Source organism: Chanodichthys erythropterus, chromosome 1 (assembly GCF_024489055.1).
Source record: "Chanodichthys erythropterus isolate Z2021 chromosome 1, ASM2448905v1, whole genome shotgun sequence".
In the NCBI taxonomy this organism is placed as follows: domain Eukaryota; kingdom Metazoa; phylum Chordata; class Actinopteri; order Cypriniformes; family Xenocyprididae; genus Chanodichthys; species Chanodichthys erythropterus.
This window is the reverse complement of record NC_090221.1, coordinates 3,145,141-3,165,615: the sequence shown is the minus strand read 5'-3', so window position 1 is coordinate 3,165,615 and position 20,475 is coordinate 3,145,141. Positions and strand designations below refer to the sequence as shown.

Here is a 20,475-nt window from a genome sequence, read left to right as displayed (position 1 = left end):
CTTGACTTGGACTTGGTCCTCAAAGACTTGAGACTTGACTTGGACTTGGTCCTCAAAGACGTGAGACTTGACTTGGACTTGGTCCTCAAAGACTTGAGACTTGACTTGGACCCCTAACAACTTGAGACTTAACTTGGACTTGGTCCTCAAAGACTTGAGACTTGACTTGGACTTGGTCCTCAAAGACTTGAGACTTGACTTGGACCCCTAACAACTTGAGACTTGACTTGGACTTGGTCCTCAAAGACGTGAGACTTGACTTGGACTTGGTCCTCAAAGACTTGAGACTTGACTTGGACTTGGTCCTCAAAGACTTGAGACTTGACTTGGACTTGGTCCTCAAAGACTTGAGACTTGACTTGGACTTGGTCCTCAAAGACTTGAGACTTGACTTGGACTTGGTCCTCAAAGACTTGAGACTTGACTTGGACTTGGTCCTCAAAGACTTGAGACTTGACTTAGACTTGGTCCTCAAAGACTTGAGAATTGACTTGGACTTGGTCCTCAAAGACGTGAATGTTCATGATTTAAAGATGACAAATGGACCAATTTGATTTGAATTGAGCGACTGATTTGTTCATACACGACGTGACTTGAAGCTGTCATTGCAAACAAAGGCTTTTCCAACAAGTATTAGACAATTTCTGTTAGTGTGTTCAGTATCTTTTTCCTGTGTCATTTTACTTTATTACACAAAACGGGATTATAATATTATGATTTCGGTAACACTTCAGTATGGGGAACAATTCTCACTTTTAACTAGTTGCTTATTACTTTGCATATTGTCTGTTTATTAGTATTTATAAAGCACATATTAATGGCTTATTCTGCATGACCATATTCTACATCCCCTACCCAATACCTAAACGTAAACGCTACAACAACTACCTTACTAATTATTAATAAGCAATTAGGAGTTCATTGAAGCAAAATTCATGGTTAATAATTAATATCTGTTACCATGATTTCTTTATCTGTGTAGATTTGTTGAGTTAATACCAATGTCTGGTCAAAAAATGTATGTGAATTGCTGCATTTGAACTGAATTGGAACTACCTGTGCATTAAATGGTGTTTTTGCACATCTTCCAGTCAATCAGAATCGATCATTCAGAAAGACCATGGCATAATTCACAATATTACTGTTTGTTTTTAACTGTATTTATGATCAAATAAATGCTGCTTTGGTTAAAGGGATAGTTCACCCAAAAATGAAAATTCTGTCATCATTTACTCCCTATAAAGTTGTTCTGCTTGGTTACAAACATTCTTCTAAATATCTTTGATCAAAGAAATTTATACAGGTTTGGACCAACTTGAAGGGGAGTAAATTAGAAGTGAACTATACCTTTAACATAAGGGATTTCTTTTTAAAACTCCTATGTATGTTGTATGTAACCTAATGTAATGTAATTGAGTGTATTTTTTTAAAGAGGGAAATGGATGTTCATGAATAAAAGTAATGCAAATTACTCCAGTATTATGCTAAAAACTGATTATGTAACATGTTACTGATTATGCGTTACCCCAAACCCTGTTTTTAAGCAAGCTAATTTGTTGACAAACCTAATAAAGCAGAAGCCACGAGGTGCTCAAGACTGCTCAGATTTCTCATTACTGCTCCTGCTCAGCATTCAGACGCCAGGAGCTATCTGAGCTACATAAACTGTGGTGATGTAACCTTTTTGTTTGCCTTCATGCCCTGCTCATCATGAATAAATCAGTCCGAGGGTGAGTTTAACACGCTCTGAGTGCAAGAGCGAAAACGTCTCTGCAGCCTCGCCTGCTATTTGAGAGTGATTCAACTCTGAGAAATGGCCTACACTATCCACTTCATGTGACAGAATAACATGCTGTCTTCACAGGCTCGTTGGAGATCAGTGAACACTCTCATTTCCAACTAGAACAAATCGCTCAGCGTACGGCTCATATGTCATCCGTGCAGCGAGTTCATCTCATGGCACAGCAATGTTCAATATGCAGAATCCCATTAGAGCTCATTAGCAGCAAGGGTACACCTTTAAAGTGAGACAAACGCCCCTCTCAGATCGGGTCTCCTTCATGGCCTAATAACGCTCACGTGGCAAGGTCAAAGTCATGTGGAACATCTATATGTGATGGGATTATAGGACTAGAATGAGGGTGACCAGGATTCTTTGTGTTTTACTGATGGATACAGTAAAGAGGGGGTACAAAAATAGATGGAAAATGGGACAGATTGACCCTGACCATGTGAGTTAGTATTGTGTGAAAGCACGGTCGCCATCAAATCTCTGGGTCACTCTGAGCGCAGAAGAACAATGAAGAACAGGATGATAGCGGGAGACTGTTCTAAAAATAGTGCCAGTCCTTGAGAGAAGATAAAATAATGTGATGAAAGCGCTTGATGGGTGGGAGACGTCTACAGCTTGACAAAATTTCCATGTTTCCACATGTTTAACATCTCTTGTGTTTATCATTCTGTGTTTGTTTGTGATTGTTGACCTGGATGATCTGTAGAAATTAAGCGTTTCAGCTCAAGACTCCCTGTGGTTAAACTGCTCTAAAAAAATCTCACGCATAACAACACCGTATTCACTGAGTGAGGAAACAGTAGGTGTGAGACTGTAAACACACACTCGACGAGTGATGGTTCATGGATCACCCCATGCTGCTTTTGAAACGACACGTTTTTGGTTACGGGAACAGATTTTTACAGTGCCACATCACCGACAGGCATCTGCCTATGTCTTCAAAAACCTCCTGCAGTTATTGCATGAAGTTCAACACTAAAAATATCATTTTGTTATTCAGTATTTTTGTCATTTTCCAGTGAAACATCTAAGCAACCATGTGCCAGTGGCATAAGAAAAAAAAAAAAAAAAAACTAACTTCTAATTATTATATAAAAAAACAAGACTCAAAGTCATGATGAAATAGAAGCAGAAATGAATTGTGGGTGCGTGGGGCTTGGTTCTATGAATCGGTTGCAGGCAGATCTAAATGGGAGATTGTAGTAACAAAGGGATGAAATGATTGGAAAAGTCTGGAAAATCGAGTTATACAAAAAATACAAAGAAATTAGTTTTTTTTTTATTTTTTATGCTACATATTTATTAGGGGTGTAACAGTACATGCAGTCAGATGACGAATACAGGCGATTCACACTCCAATCCAGAAGGGGGCGCTTGTGGTAATGCAACACTGTTTGCTAACCGACACAACAGGAAAAAGTGCAAAAGAAGAATAACAGACGATCTATGCATAGATATGTTTACATATAATCTGTCAACCAGTGTTTCAACCGCGCAATGCATCACTAAAAGAGAGAATAATATCTCACGCAGCATTACATTTGCCTCAGGCAAGTCATTTAGTGTCCACAGCATGTTAGTTCACTGGAGAAAATAAGCATTTCACTAAATATGTACACTATATTAGCTTATATAATCATTATATTTACTTTACCTGTTAGTAATGACTTAATTATTTAATATGTTTTAATAAATTTGTCATGAAAACAAGTTATGACAGTAACTGTGTAAATGATTATTTTTCAAAAATGATTTTTTTTAATAGAATTTTTTTTTTTTTTTATAATTAGATTTAGAAGTTAATGCAAAACCTGCCTTAAGTGCAATTTACATGTTGTTTTTTTTTTATTATTATTATTTGAGTGTTGATTATTATATCTAAAAATAAATAGCAACTGAATTTAATAGTTTGGACTCTGTTGTTAATTGTAACCTTTAATATTACAATAATGTGTAAGAAAGGGCTCCTTATATATAGTTTAATGCATTAGCTGAGAAAATGAAAAAGAAGCAATTTATGTTTAGTTTTCTATACTTCAATACTGAGGTATGTACTGAACCGTTATGATTGTGTACGTTACACCCCTAATATGCATGGCTGAATCGCTCATAATAAGATCAAAAATGCGGCTTTTAGAAAAGATAAGGTGAACTTTAATTTTATGTAATAATACAAAATCATAACATCAAATAAGAGTACTTTATTTTTAGGATTTTTACACATTTTAACTGGAACCAAGACAAAAAACACTGCTTAAGAAAATGATTTGTTTTGCTGTATACCTTGTTGATTGTGTGTGTGTACCTTCTGCATGCCCTGCAGAGCCTGCTGCAGGAAGCTGAGCTGCTGCTGGCGGGTGGCATCCTCCTCGCTGCGCTGGGGCTGCGCTTTACCCTGCTCCTGTTTCAAAAGCTCCACCTCGTTCCTGTAGGCATCCAGCTGACACCGCAGACTGTCGTTCTCCTCTTTCAGAGCCTCCACCTGAGCCAGCGGCCCTGGGAGGGCAGAGACAGAGTTGGAGAGATATGAAAAATGACAATTGCATTGGTGACAGGAAAGGGAAATAAGCAGACAGAGACACACGAGCGAAGAAGGCAGGGGTGAAAAACAATAACGTAACGTAACGGCACATATTAAGAGTCGTGTGCAGAGTGATAATTCACAGGGTGAGGGTAAAATGAAAGGGCAGAAGAAAACAGTGTTCCTCAAAAGCTGCTTAGAGAATTCTGCTGATGGACTGAGATGAAAGGACCCTCAGTACCACTGCTGCGTTCGTTTTGCTTCCAGAGGCTAATTAGAGAGGATTAAATGGAGAGACAGAGTATTACTTAATGCTTGACTTAATGTACCATGGGCATTGTTATCAAATGGCTGTAATTAAAACGGACGCAAAAGGGTTCTTCACACCGAGACATTCCGTCATTCAGCCATCTCTTAACAACTCGATGATCAGAGACGCCACCTCTGCTCCGATTCTAGTGGGAAGAGATAACGGGATTATGCCGAGAAGCGTGTCTCTCTCAGATTGGGCAGGGAGAGGGAGGAACAGCTGGCTGCCTGATCGCGAGGCTCTTTGGTTATGCGTCTCTGAAGATGGAGACGATGAACATCTGAGTGACGTGGGTGGAAGATAAGGGAAGCCAGGTTAAGCTATGAACACCAACAGAAATGCATCGTCGTCTGTCTCAGCTCTGTTCCAGGACCTACCTAGGCTACATTTTAAAGGATTAGTCCACTTTTAAATAAACTTCTCCTGATAATTCACTCACCCCCATGTCATCCAATATGTTCATGTCTTTCTTACGTCAGTGGAAAATAAATTAAGGTTTTTGAGGAAACATTCCAGGATTATTCTCCTTGTAGTGAACTTCAATGGAGCCCAAACGGTTGAAGGTCAAAATTACAGTTTCAGTGCAGCTTCAAAGGACTTTAAATGATACCAGACGAGGAATAAGAGTCTTATCTAGAGAAACCATCGCTCATTTTCTAAAAAAATACAACTGTATATGCTTTATAAACACAAAATATCGCTTTGAACGTACTTCCGGTTTCCGCATTCTTACAGAAAAAAAATGAAATTGCTGCCGCGTTCGATCTGTAAGTAGAATAGGGAAGGTGTAGGACATACAGCGTAAGCGTTTTGAAGAATGCGGAAACCGGAAGTACGTTCAAGGCGATATTTTGTGTTTATAAAGCATATACAGTTATATTTTTTGGAAAATGACCGATGGTTTCGCTTGAAGACTCTTATTCCTCGTCTGGTATCATTTAAAGCTCTTTGAAGCTGCAGAATGAAGTGTGCAATGTTGGACACTTCATGCACTCAACTGTGGCAGCTTTAATTGCATAGAGGTGGGGGAAGGGCTATCAGAATTTGACTGTGAGTGACAAAATAACCTTAAAGTTCAATTGAATCGAGTTTCTTTAGAGCATCAAATTCTGTGCGTTCAGAGTTGCTGCATAAAGCATTTGAATGAATCACTTTATGGCATTGTGGTTAGGGTGGCGCCTTTGGATTTTTGAGTTTTGTTGGTGTCATTTTTAAATCGGTTGTCTATATACACATTTAGCAGCATAAGCACAATATTTTTTTACATGCTATGTGACACTAAAGGTAGTTTGTCTTTGAAAAATGTGTCTTGCGACCCCTGAAGCTTGCAGAATGGACACTCTGTTGCGCTAGGCCGAGCACAATGGAATGGCAATTCCCATGGGATGCAAGTACACATCCTTTAGGTAGCTGCCATGTTATAGATTCTGTGTTTTGTCTGGAAACATGTTTGGTGTGAATTAGAGGGGAAAGAAATAAAGAGACAGAGAACCAGAGTGAGAGATATATAGAGACACAGTCAGAGAGAGAGAGGAAAGCAAGCAGTTTTTATTGATTCGTTTCATCAAGCTGCTGCCCTCAGAATCTGTCCGGTTCACCTTCCGCAACAAGGCAGGCAGCTCTATCGACCTGTGCTACCCAGGGGTGCTGACAGTAAAGTAAGCAGCTCCCGTTTGCACACTGCACTGTATTTTGTCAGAGGACACTTGCCCGTTATTAACTCTGGGGGAAAATAAAAGCAAACATGTTGGGTTGCAATGAAGATGGAGGTGCATCTGCTTCAATATGGCTAAAATCCACACAGAAGTTACTATGAGCCACTCCTCTTTACGGCGGTCGCTTGTCTGATTGGCAGATATGAATTATTTGTTTTCATAAACGAGGAGGGTGTTGAATTACCTCCTTCATTAACCGTGTGGATCTCCTGCCCTTTTCTATCTTGTGACATCCTTTCAAATATCTGACAACCCACTGACAGTGATTGTTATCAGTGTTTTCTAATAACTCCGGTCGCAGATGAGAAGACGTGTGAATCAAACCTGGGAAATGTATGGTTACATTTGCATATATTTGCATACTAATGAGGGTCTCTGTTACACTGGTGAATGTCTAATAGTTGAGCGCCACATATGAGGGGTCAACAAGGGCCTTCAAATTTACTGTAAAGAGGGTGCATGTGAGATGAGTGATCTCAAGGTGCCGGAAAAGACACAATCCAATATTGATCATTTTATGCTATCCCATGGTTCTCTGTCCTGAGCAGCTATGGTACAGGACTTCTAATATGAGTTTTTTTTGACAAGCAGGACTAAATGAGCTTGAAGAGCCGACTCATGCTCAGCACCACCACAGGGGGATATGGGAGTAGTAATACAAAAATTACACATTTCCGCCATGATTGATTTGGCTGCCTAGAGACAGATTTGATTTCATTTGCTCACAGGAGATAGTGAAATCATCTGCTGTTGGAACCGTAGTCTAGGGTTTGAAAACATGGTTCATCACATTGAGCCGTAGTGCTCATGAGGGTGATGCAAGTTAAAATTCAGCTTGCAATATTGCTTGTTTACATTCCCAACTCATAAATGATTCTCAAACTCAAAATGTCTGACTGAATCAATCAATCAGAGAAGCTACGGAATTCACTGAAAGCCAATCAATTGTTTTCTTCCATTTTAGAACTAAATATAAAAAATTAATCAAAATAGATACAATAATAGTAGTGCTGTCAATTGATTAAAACTAATTAATTAATCACACATTTTTATGTAATCACGATTAATCGCACCTAACATTAAAGCTCTTAATATATTTTAACCCTTTAAAACCGGATGTGTCATCAGCGACACATCCAACCAAGCTGTATTCATGTTACCATAACTCTTGAACTGTTTGCACCATCGTAATAATTCAAATTGATACAGAGGGCTTTTTGGCAATATAAGGGTTATTACGGTAATTTCATGCCTTCCATCAGCAAATGGCAGCCGCTTTCGGGGAGAGGGGGTGGATGGAGTATTTGAACGGAGAGATATGGAGCGCGGCAGTTTAGGAAGATTTGGACTGCATAGATAATAAAAGAAACAAACAAAAACATGGCAAAGGAGTACACAGTCAATTGGGATGATTTTTTATAAGACTTGGGATGAGGCTAAGTGAGACTCGCATTTCGCATTTGGTCTGTGCATCTGTATAATGTGTCCGTGTGGAAAATGTATGCATGCCGATGTGTGCATATGTAGTATATGTACGCGTGTATCTCTTGAATGAAAACTGTGCAACCAAATGTCACAAAAAGACTTGAATATATGTAATATAGTTGAATTTTCAAGTTTGAAGTGTTAAATTCTTTCGATCATCATTTTTCTCTTTTTTTTCCTAAATAAAAATCAGAACATTTTCGGCTATTTAAATTCTATTTACAAACTCACCATATACATTAATGGTAAGTAACTGTAATTTATTGAAAGCCAGTTGTTTTATGAAAAAAATGACACCTTGCACTTGAAGATGGCACATTGTTAGAGAATTTTATAATAAAAAAATCATAATATGTGAAAATGTGCTATTTTAGCTTTAGGTTCTAAAGGGTTAAATTGTAATAATTTTGCATTTAATCTCCAAATTAATGTAGAAATATAATAAAGACAATATATTTTAAATATGTGATTAACAGGTAGGAGATGAATAAGGTTATCAAACACTTCACAGTCTGCACTGCATAAATGGTAAATTAAATATAGATTAATCCTTATTAAAGCTACAAAAGTTATTCAGTCAAGAGCACTGAGTGATTTTCTTTGTCTTTTTCCTTACAATTCCCAGGCCTGATTTTGCTGTTGGAAAAAAGTCCACATACAGCAATTGATATTTATGTCTAAATTGTTTTCTGATACAAAGACGATTCTAAAACACTTTGAGGCCTCATAGGGAAGGGAAATTATATGAGCTTCATTAGTTCCTGAGAGAATGTTTATAGGAAAATGATGGGGAAAAGTGCCAGTTACACAGCCTGAATCCAGATATATGTCAAGGGTCATTAAACAGTCAGAGCTTTCCATGAAGCTGGATTCCTTATTTCCCCTTTGCATTTCTACTATGAGAGTTAGCTGGTTATTCTATCTGCAAATGCATCAGCATTGTGGTTCCACATAAAACTAACAAATCACCAGTGGATTAAATCTGTATGCAGTGGGTTCCTCAGAAACCTCTTTAAGAGAATGAGGTAGTAGTCAATCTGACACAGTGCATACCTGAATCATCTGAATCTTTGCTTTCAGGGGCGTCCTCCATGTCATCATCTGACATCTCCATTTCCTCCTCCCTCCGAATTCCCATCAGCTCTTCATTGTGGATGTTTCTGATCTCCTGTGAATGAGAGGAACGGAGTCTTTAATCCCAATCGCTGCTAGATGATCTCTCACACTTTGATTAACACATGAAATCATGAGCCGGAAAGGTAATAAGCCATTCGATCAGATTGTAAAAAAAAAAAAAAAAAAAAAAAAAAAAAGATCATACTCGTAAAGTGCTATAAAAGCAGGTGGCGATGCTCCAACGTTATCGATGCAGAGAGACACCTGATGTTGGCTGACCTTGTCTCTGCATGCAGTCAAACAGGGACTCTTAATGTGTTATAATGGCTGCCAATGGAGCTTCAACGTGGCATGAAGTGATTGCACAGCCACCACAGATCGGCTGGGCCAAGTGGGGCCAGAGGAAGCAGATGTCTGCGTATAGGCGCTGCCCTGTTGGCTCTCCTGATGGGGGAGCTCTTCGGCTAATGAGGCATGCTCATAGCAAAGAGATAGGGCTGTGCAAAGACACAACATGACCGCCACAGGGAGAGAGACTTACTGCCTGACAACAAACAAAAGGCCCAGCATAAACATTACCATCTGTCTAGCACAGCAACACATGATCTCACTGAGAATTACAGAGGTCGAGTAGGTAGCGCAAAAGCAAACAGGCCCATCTGCCCAATCAAGAGAGCGATAGATGACGTGGAGCTAGCGCACAAAGACAACTAGCTCTCCAGATTTACAAAAGTCTAGCTGCCCGCAGTGTAAATGGGCCGTGATTGAATTCAGGTAGTCTTTCCAACTGCAAATGGTCAACTTTCTTGGAATAACAATGAAGAGGACAATTGACTGGACATTTCTGTGTCACTTACCGAAGCTTTGAGCAAGAAATGGTTGGGAAAATTTGCAGGCGAGCTCAAGAAAATAAGGACGAAAGCCAAAATGTTGCTCTGGATCAAAAACTCATCCCAAACCGCCATCTTACCATCAAATTTACGAGAGAAGAGCAGTGAGGGTCCAAACAGCTCAGAGGGTGAGAGAAGCAGTTTAATGGTGTGTCATCTATTACCTATCACTTACTGTCACCTGCTCCAGATATAACTAACTAGATTCCGGACTGAAGCAACCTCTTCCTGGAGTGGAGAATGTTAAAATGGCACTAATGGGCTCCGTTAGAACATAAACATTTCGAGCAAGAGATTCAAAGGCATGTGAAAGTGTGACATTTCCCTGAAGCCCTGCATTGTCATACTAAAGGGAATCCAACAGTTTTGAGGCCGACTCTTCTCAATACATAATGTAAAAGGTGAGAGAGGCCTGCTAACTCTCTCGCTCTCTTTTTAAAAAAAATGAGGCTTCACCCCGCTGTGACAGCATCGAGAGCTTCCTGTCATAGCCACAGTGAAGCTGCAAGCACAATGCCAGCCCGGGAGCGAGAAGAGGCTCACATCTGAGGATAAACATATTCATCTTAAGTAGTAAGAGAAAAGGTCAAAAAAAAAGGGAGGATTGTGGGGTGAGGACTACATCAGCTTCTAGAAATGATCAAGGCTTATTAGGGTTGTTGCATACCCTTTTTTGTCGTCTGATGGTAGAAATGAAAGAGGTGAAATGAGAGGGTCTCAATAAAAGAGGGAGCTCAATGAGGACGCAATTACCGCTGCATTAATAAGCTCATTTCACAGATGAAAAACAGGGTAAGTTCTAAAAGTACTCTATATGTAACTTTCATTTGGAGACAAATCGAATAAAATGTCATTTCAAATTTCGAACAAGGCGGTCAATCAAGGACTTGGTTCATAAAGTTAACAAAGCACTAACTGACAGCAATAGCAAATCGTCTTAATGGGCTTCACAATGGGCTGGAAATGAATGGATGTGTGTGATATTTCTGATGGAAACGTCCAGTTCTGATGACTAAACATTTTTGCTCATGGGAAATTAACATGTATATCAGATATGAAATCAAATGGATTAAAATGTCTTTCTTCTTTTTAGAAATTATGCAACATGGTGCGTATTTTAAACACCTACCTTGAACAGTGAGGAGACTCTTTTGGCATTTAAAGTACCTGCATCTTAAAGTTGTTCCAGTGGCTTCAAGTGAACATAAAACAACATTTGCAACCCCTCCATAGTGAAACAGAAAATTCAACTAGAAGGATGATTCAGTTTGTGAATTGATTAGATCATGAAAAGTGTCTGTTACATACTAGAACATAGTCAAAAACAACCTAAGTTGGGTTGAAAATGGACAAACCCAGTGGTTGGGTTAAATGTTTGCCCAACATGCTGGGCAGTTTTATTTAACCCAACTATTTAAAAATTATTATATGGCTGGCTTAAAATGAACCCAAACAATAGTTGAGTTAAATACAAATACCCAGCAGGTTGGGCAAACATTTAACCAAACCGCTGGGTTAAAACAACCCAAATGCTTGGTTTGTCCATTTTCAACCCAACTCGGGTTGTTTTTAACCCAGTATTTTTTTTAGAGTGTAGTCATGAAAATTAATTACTGTAAGCTTCTAGAAACTTGTTTGACACATGGACAATCCAGTCTGTTGATTTCACAGTCATCATTTGCTGAGCAGGGGTTCTGTTATATTAGATGTAAACAAAATCAGCTCTCTGATCCATGTAAAATGGTGTTTTAACGCTGCTCACAATGGAAATTAAAGTGCTAATTAGACACAAGATTGGGTCATTGTGCACTTATAATGAGAGAGTTGTCTTAAAACTTACCTAATGACCAAAGAAATCAGAGGAAAGAGACAAAATAATAACTTCAACAGGAAAACATGTGGATTATAGCTCATTAATTAGTCTCAAGCTTCTAGTGATAGAGAATAAATATTATTCTCTTGTATGGAGCGTTTTAAAGTGCCAATCAATCATGATACTGGTGTTTCTATTGCTTCTATCAGGAAAGACTCAAATGTTACCTGCCGGTTGTGAACCGCTGAAATCTCAGGCAGACTCGGGTCAGATTTTACTACCAGAGAGACCTGAGCAATTATACTGTCATACCATTAACATTCAACTCAAAATAAAACATGTGGACTTCATAATAGTTCAAGTACATGGGTGGCTTGGAGGGGAAGGGGAGATGGACAGGGGGAATGGGAAAAACTAATCTCACAGAAACATTCTGCATTATTAATTCTGAAGATGTGAAGCATGAATACATTCACTTAGAGAAATGAAAACACCAACCTCTGCTTGCTTTCGCCACATGTCCAGGTTCTTGCGTTGGGCTTTGGAGAAATGGTCCCATGCCTTTTGTTTGGTAGCAGCGTGGAATACAGACACAATCTGCTCAACTGTGGCAGGGGATGCAGGGGCCAGTATGGGCGTCCAAAGAAAGAAAGAGAGAGAGGGGCGATTGGGAAGGTGCAGAGGAGTGAAAAAATTTGTGTCAGGTTGGAAGGAAGTGATGTTCTTTTCCCCTATACCCCCCTCTATAAAGCACAAACACTGAGCTGGGGTGGACTGGTGTAGTTACAGGGATGGGATCTGAATGAGATCACATTTCTGTCTCTTCTGAAAAAATAGGGTTAGTTTACCCAAAAATGAAAATCACCTCAAAGCCTTTCCAAACCTGTACAACCTGTAATCTTCTGTGGAAAGATATTTTGAACAACGTTAGGGTCAAACCCCATTTGTATGTAATAAAACGCTGAGACTTTTCAAAATATCTCCTTATGTTTTCCACAGAAAAAAAAGTCCTAAAGGTTTGAAACGACATGAGGGTGAGAAAATTATGACAGATTTTTCATTTTTAGGTGAACTAGTCCTTTAACAGCTGTGAACTGTTGTTGAACGTAGTACAACATCAGCTGGAACATTATGCCTAACATCTCCTTTTTTTAGGTCAATGGAAGAATGAAAATCTACGGGTATTGAATGACATGAAGGCGAGTAAATAGTGACAGATTTTTAGACTCTCTTTGGGAAGATCAAACAGTTGAATTCCCTAGCTTTACCTGAGAACAACTCATGTTTCTTCTTTCTCAATTACCACAACACACCTCTCACCTTCATCGACTCTGCTGCCTGGACACTCAAAGAATCTCTTGTATTTTAAGAGGTCATCAACTGATAATGAGATGAATGTTTCATCTACGACAGGCTGGGCTCATTACTTCACTGTGTATAGATTAGAGAGGATGTCTCGCTTATGTAAACTCATTAACACAAACCTTCCAGAAATAGTCATCTGTTCAGAATTAAGAGACGAGGCAGTCAATCAACCATTTTCTGGGGTGTGAGTGCTTTGGATGTTACAGATACATGGCAGTAATTTCCTGTGAGAATGTAAGACAGGAGGAAGACACGGGGCGGAAGGGGAACAGCTGCCGAGAATCACAGCTGCTAATAGTATGTGCTGCTCTGACATCTCTGACACAAACTCTGTTCCAAAATCTAGCAAGCTGCCAAACTAGATGGTGTTTCAAGATAACATAGGTGTGCCAATGACATGAAGGTTGAACCAAAAAGGAGGCAGCATAATTACGCCGGCTTCAAAGCATATTCTTGTGGCCTAAATCTAAGGCAGCATCATACGTATCCTTTGTAGACAAGGTTAGGTGAATGACAGGATTAAAATGTTGATTACAAGCACTCTCGTTCAAAAGTTTGGAAATGTTTCTTGAGCAGCAAATCAGCATATTAGAATGATTTCTGAAGGATCATGTGACACTGAAGACTGGAGTAATGATGCTGAAAATTCAGCTTTGCATCACAGGAATAAATTACATATTAAAATGTATTCAAATAGAAAACAGTTTTTCTAAATTGTAAAAATATTTTACAATATTACAGTTTTTACTGAATTTGAGAAATCAACTTTTCCTTGAACTTTTGATATATAAGAGGTCATCGAACTATACGAATATATAAGTTTCAGAACTGAAAACTTCCTTATTAGTCCAATAAAAGCTTTTATTGACACCAGACCCATCGAACAACGCATCCTGTCATAGACAGATGAAACTCCGCCTCCGCAGAAGAAATCAATGCCTACTTCATCATTGCATCATTAGCCCCGCCCACTGGTGTGTCAGTGAGATGAGGAGAGAAGAGTGAAACAGGACTAAAATAACATTACCTTTCAAAGGATCCTTATGCAAGGGATATGGTTATTTATTTTCAACAATGTGAAAGTCTCAGTTGAGCTTTATTTATTTGTGTTCGGTTCATTTCACTGTGGATTCTTTGGTAAATCAATCACATTTTGGTGCAAACAGACTTTTACGATATGAACTCGACAGTAATGCAACAACATGTCAGTAACTGTGTTCATTCTAATGCCTGATCTGATATTAATGATTCATGTACAGTCACATGATCTTTGTCTGTGTGTCAGTAAATCAAACCAGTGACTAAACGCTCAACTTCACTCTTAGTAGGATGAAAATAATCTGTTATTTAAACAGTGATTAAATTATATATAGAAAACGATCAAAGAACGCTCCCTTTACAATCACTGGAGCTGTCAATCAAACAGCGCGAGTTTATCAGTTACTGAGTTCTGGATTCACACCAACTGTTTTATTCAATGAATCTCTTAGTTGCATCACATTTGCACTGTTAGTTAGCATTTGTTAGTGTGCAGAAATTGAGTTGCAATGACAAGATCACTGCTTTCATGTCTGTGATCAGCTACAATGTTCATCACTGCAACCTTTCATGCCACGATCTAAATATAATGCCATAGATTTAAGTGTAATGCTTTTCACGATCAGTTAACCTTGAGAGCTGTAATAGTAAAAACGTGCTAAACGTTTTCGAGAGAGTAACACTTAGCTATTTCATATGCAAAGATGTAAGCCAATCGCAGCAGTGGGCGTTTATACTGAATCTCACAGCAGACACGCCCCTTAAAACAGAGCGTTCAAATCAGAGGCTAAAATCAGGGTAGAAAAAAATGCCTTTTATTTCTAAATTATGACAATTTGTGATGTAAAAATCATACTAACATTATAAGTGTACCCAGGAAACATTATAAAACAACGCAGTTCATGACCCCTTAAAAAGGTGAGCATAAGAGACTTTTTTTGAGATTGTGATGTTTTTTTTTTTTTGATAATTAGAATGTCTAACATAAAAGGTATTAGAATCAGTTGAAAGTAGTCAAAATTGGAATCAAAAGTTTCTGTTTCGCATGAAATGTTCCAAATCGTTCACTTAAAGGATTCCATTTCAGTTATTTTGCATAAAGTTCTTTCATCACTCATGTCACTGGAAACCAACTCCCATTAAACATGAATGACTTCAGGTTGGTTTATCGCTGTTTAACACTGTCAGTGTGAACAGCCCTTCAGGAGGAAATATCATAGCATCTCACTGTTTTGTGCCACCAACACTATTATTACTTTAAATCAATCTTGGTTTGCCTGTTACTTTTAGAGAAATCCAATAAATCTTTAAACAAGCCTCTCTCATGACTAGATCATCTGAGAGTTTCATATCATATTTCAAAGAGTTACTGTTTGTGCATTGCATCACAGATCCAAAAAACTGTCTGTGTGTCTGGGAAATGACATCAAAACATCCATCAGTCTAAGTGATGTAACAGTAGGACTGAGAGACAGAAACAGATGGTGCCAGCAGCTTGATGGATGTATGACATCATTACTGATGGTATAACGTGACCTATGCAGATTCACTCAGAGATCCCATCTCTCTCTCTCTCCCTGAGAGGGGGTTAATAAACCTTGGGGAGGCAGGAAGGCTGCCAAACACATCTGTCTGCGGCACAGGCATGAGAGAGAGAGGCTGGATCGATAGCGACTTCAGCATCCTTTAATTTGATGGAAGAGATCGATGGCAAAGCCAGGATGGAGAGCATGTGCCTGACTGCATGTACGTGTGCAGGTGTGTCGAACGCTTTAGTCTAAGAGGAAACAAAACAATGAGTTTTACATGTCCACTATTCACAAGTATGAGATGCACTGCACTGAAACAAATGTATTAAATGTATTACATAGTAGAAAGAATGAAATAGTATTTTCTTGTAAAATGTACTCCAATCATCTTCTCTACAGTCAGTTTTCTCTCTCATGTGAACAACTGTTGTGGCGGAGCAACAGTCTGTCAGCGTGTTAGTTTAACGGCACAGACGTCTGCAGGGAACTCTATCACCCTCTTGAGCTCTGGACTATGATGCTGTAACGCAAAAACATGATAGATACGGGACATTTACATTTATGCACTTGGCAGACACTGTTATCCAAAGTGACTTGCATTGTATGCATTTGCATTACGTTCATGCATTCCCTGGGAATAGAAGCCATGATCTCAGCGTTTATATATCCTGCTCGCAATGCATTGGCCAAACCTTCACTTCTGTATTTGCATATTTGTTGAATATATTTCTGGCCTTTCTCTGCATTTATATTGCCTCAAATACTAGTATAAGAAGCAAAGCAGAATTCCTTACCTTTGCAATGTTTACTATATCAGTAAGATTTTTTTAGTAATTAATAAAAATAAAAATAAATAATGCATTAAAAAATAAAATAAATGTGAGAGAAAAGACTTTTACATGCTCGACTATTTCAAGTAAATGCTGTTTTGACCTTTCTATTAATTTTGAAAAAATAAATCTTGAAAAAAAAAATATATTCAGTACAATGGTTTTCAATATTGATTATAATAAGAAATATTTCTTGAGCAGCAAATCAACATATTGGAATGATTTCTAATTTAAAAAAATCAGATTTGCCATCAAAGGAATAAATTACCTTAAAAAATATTTTATTCATTTATTTATATAAAAACACATTTTTAATGATAAAAAAAAAAAAAATCAGATTTGTCATAGGAATAAATTAATTTATAATATATATAAATCAATTTATATATATTAATAATTTATTCCTATGGAAAATCAGAATTGTTTTAGCATTAATTTTTATTTTATTTTTTTAAGCATATATATACACATTAAAATCCATAAAAATAGGGCACAATGTACTGTATTAATTTGATGTAATTTTCCGCATTTATTTTTTACAGGTGTTTTACCTATATTTTGAATTTTGAACTTAATTGCGTTGTGTTTGAGGGTTCACGGAAATGTCTGTAAAATTATTGGATAATGTCCTGGTAATTGGATAATGTCCAGTACATTATCCTTTTTTTTTTTTACCGATATATATATATATATATATATATATATATATATATATAAATCGGTAATTTAAATTGTGATATTTCACAATAGTACACTTTTTAATGTATTTTTGATCAAATAGATGCTGCCTTGATCAACATAAAAAACTTCTTTCAAAAATATTTTTAAAATTTTACAGAATCCAAACTTTTGAACAGTAGTGTATTTCACTTCACATTAGGCATGGAATATATTGGCACCATATCAGCTGAAATTGGTAATTATTAATTATCAGTCAATGCGCTATCTATCTGAATGCTTATTTTCACCTATTCAAGGTACATTTAACTATTCATTTTAAATTTTAAGCTATAATTAAGCAGGGGTAACGACAGATTGCAGCGAAGATTTAGCACTTAAGATGGATGCGTCTCTTTTCCTTCAAACGTGTGAATGGTTGAATGCATGCAATTAATTTTACTCAGAAATGTATCATAGGTGTTTTTTCCTCCTCAAATAACCGAAGCAAAGTAGTTTATCTATATAAAATAATATCACCCCTCACATGTGGCAAATACAGATTTAGTTTGTGACAGCACCTGTCTTCTGCCTCAGCCGGGATCCACCGTCTTAAGCTGAAATAGTCTTACCCAGAATTCCCATGTCATCATGTCCCACCTGCCACTGCGACAACCTGCTGCTCTATCCTCCTGCAGGGCTGCGACCCCAGCACGCTTTTAGCTGTATACTGCATTTCATTATTTATACTGCTGTGTGTTCTGGCTGCGTTCAGATAAGACAGATGCTCGACTGTCACAATGCTTTCTCTCGTCTGTGTGAGAGACTGTTCTGCTGCATGTGTTTGTCATCGTGACAGAACAGATATTACTATAGTGCCAGATACTTATTGCAGGTTGTTGAGAGAACTGTATCAAAGGTTGCTGTCTGTCGCGCGCAGATAAAAGGCTGGACAGTGTTAAATACCCAGGGAAGCTACTGGAAGGTCTTTCTAAGGCGACATGACCTTTCGGATCAAACATCTGTAGGAAGTATTCCTGATAGAAGATAATTTTGACAGACAGCACGACCAGGCTTGGTAACAAATCAGTATTGTCACTTCTTCCTCAAGCAGACGTTCTAAACCCATTAGAATAACCTGACAGGTTTCAGAAGGAAGAAAACAAACAAACAGAAAATACATAGTCTGGCAGATGAAGCCTGTATCTCTGGGAAGGTGATGTTTTTGTCTCTTGAAAACAATAAAACACCTTTGGATTTCAACCTGCCACTAGAGATGAGTCATATTCGTAAATACGTATGTCTGCTCCATCTCTATATGACATCAGGATGGATGTCAATCACAGTCTAAGACGGTCAGACAGACGTCAGTGATGTGGTCTTGTGTAGTGATGAGCGTGAGGGGATATCTGGGAATGTCCTAAGAGAGAGAGACTTACCATGCCGTTCAATTTAGGTCAAGTTACTGCATGACATCCCTGATAAAACAAGCACTATTCCTGCTTTCCACGCCTGTGGGAAGGAGAACCATGATTGGACCATGATCTCCATGAAATCTAGTCGCATCAATAAATAATAGCAGCCAAGTCAGTAGAGGAGGAGTAACACTTTCTATGGAGTCTGTATAGTGACGCATAATGCTTAATACATTATTGTGCCATCATATGTGCATTTACTCTTTAAAGGTGTAACCATGAAAACAAAATAGTATTATAATGTATTATAGAGATGCAGTCTAATGCCTTACTTGGAAAGGCTTTCATATTTACAAAGGGTGAAAAAAGCAAAGGAAAAAAGAGCAAAATGTGTTATTCAACAACATTTCTTTTGTGTGTCTGCAAATATGACTGAAGTGTGAAAATGTGCATGGATAGTTATGATTACAGGTGAAGGGGAGTGATGATTTCCCAAAAACAAACCTGAAAAAAAAAAGATTGGTGTTTTTGTGAAGCTTAGATATTTTTTTCTACCCTTTTTAAGCACTTTTTAATCTTTATTTCATGGCACAGTCTTTAAAAACACATGCCATATTTGCTATAACTGGAAACTATAAATGGAATAGGGTTACATCTAAAAAGGGCTTATTTAACACCATTAAAGGGTTAGTTCACCCAAAAATGAAAACGCTGTCATTAATTACTGACCCTTGTGTCGTTTCACACCCGTAAGACCTTCATTCAGGAGCTTTGACGCTTTACGAGTCTTTTGTGTCGAATCAGTGGTTTCGGAGCATGAAAGTCACGTGATTTCAGCAAACGAGGCTTTGTTACGTCATAAGTGTTTCGAAATTTCAATGGTTCGCCACTGGGCGGCGTGATTTTGGCATTTTGATACACGCTCTGAAACACTGATTCGAAACAAAAGACTCGTAAAGCTTCATGAATCAGTGTTTTGAAATTACCCATCACTAGATATTGTTGAATAAAGTCTTTATTTGTTTTTTTGACACACAAAAAGTATTCTCGTCGCTTCATAATATTAATGTTGAACCACTGTACTCACATGAACTGATTTAAATATATCTTTAGTAGCTTTCTGGACACTGAAAGTGTTAATTATCAATGCAGGCCTCACTGAGCCATCATATTTCATCAAAAATATCTTAATTTGTGTTCTGAAGATGAATGTCTTATGGATGTGGAACGACATGAGGGTGAGTAATTAATGACAGAATTTTAATTTTTGGGTGAACTAACCCTTTAATAACCCGCCCACACCTGATAATAGCCATAAACAGATACATATAATTTTATCATGTTTTTGAAAGTCTCTTATGCTGCATTTATTTGATCAACAATACAGTTTAAACAGTAATATCGTGAAATATTATAACAATTTAAAAGAACTGTTTTCTATGTGAATGCATTTTAAAATGTAATTTATTCCTGTGATCAAAGCTGAATTTACTCCAGTCTTCAGTGTCACATGATCCTTCAGAAATCATTCTAATATGCTTATTTGCTTATTATTATCATAATAATGTGCTGCTTAATATTTATGTGGAAACTGTAATTCAGACGAATAGAAAGTTCAAAAGAACTGCATTTATTTGAAGCAGAAATCTTTTGTAACATCATAAATGTCTTTACTGTCACTTTATCAATTTAATGTGTCCTTGCTGAATAAAAGTATTTGAGGAAAAAAATGGTAACACTTTTAGTTGCTTATTATCATGCATATTACTAGAATACTGTCTGTATTATAAAGCACATATTAATGCATTATTCTGCATGACCTTATTCTACATTCTTAATCCTACCCAATACCTAAATTTAACAACTACCTTACTAACTATTAATAAGCAGTAAAGTAGTAAAAGTCGTAGTTAATAATGAATATGTGTTCCACATACTAAAGTGCACGCTCCCAGTGCATTATAAGGAATTGTGAATGCCTCTATAATGCAACATACAG

General features: G+C 37.7%; 1 protein-coding gene across 12 annotated transcripts in view; it reads right to left on the bottom strand.

Moving 5' to 3' along the window:
* Positions 1-20,475, bottom strand: part of enox2 (ecto-NOX disulfide-thiol exchanger 2) — a 274,309-nt gene that overhangs the window by 28,110 nt on the left and 225,724 nt on the right. For all 12 annotated transcript variants that reach the window (XM_067384994.1, XM_067384992.1, XM_067384996.1 and 9 more), the window contains 3 exons: positions 12,141-12,247; positions 8,877-8,991; positions 4,098-4,288 (listed from right to left, as the gene is read on the bottom strand). In XM_067384994.1, the coding sequence (XP_067241095.1) occupies positions 4,098-4,288; positions 8,877-8,991; positions 12,141-12,247 (413 nt within the window). The remainder of the gene's footprint in view (positions 1-4,097; positions 4,289-8,876; positions 8,992-12,140; positions 12,248-20,475) is intronic.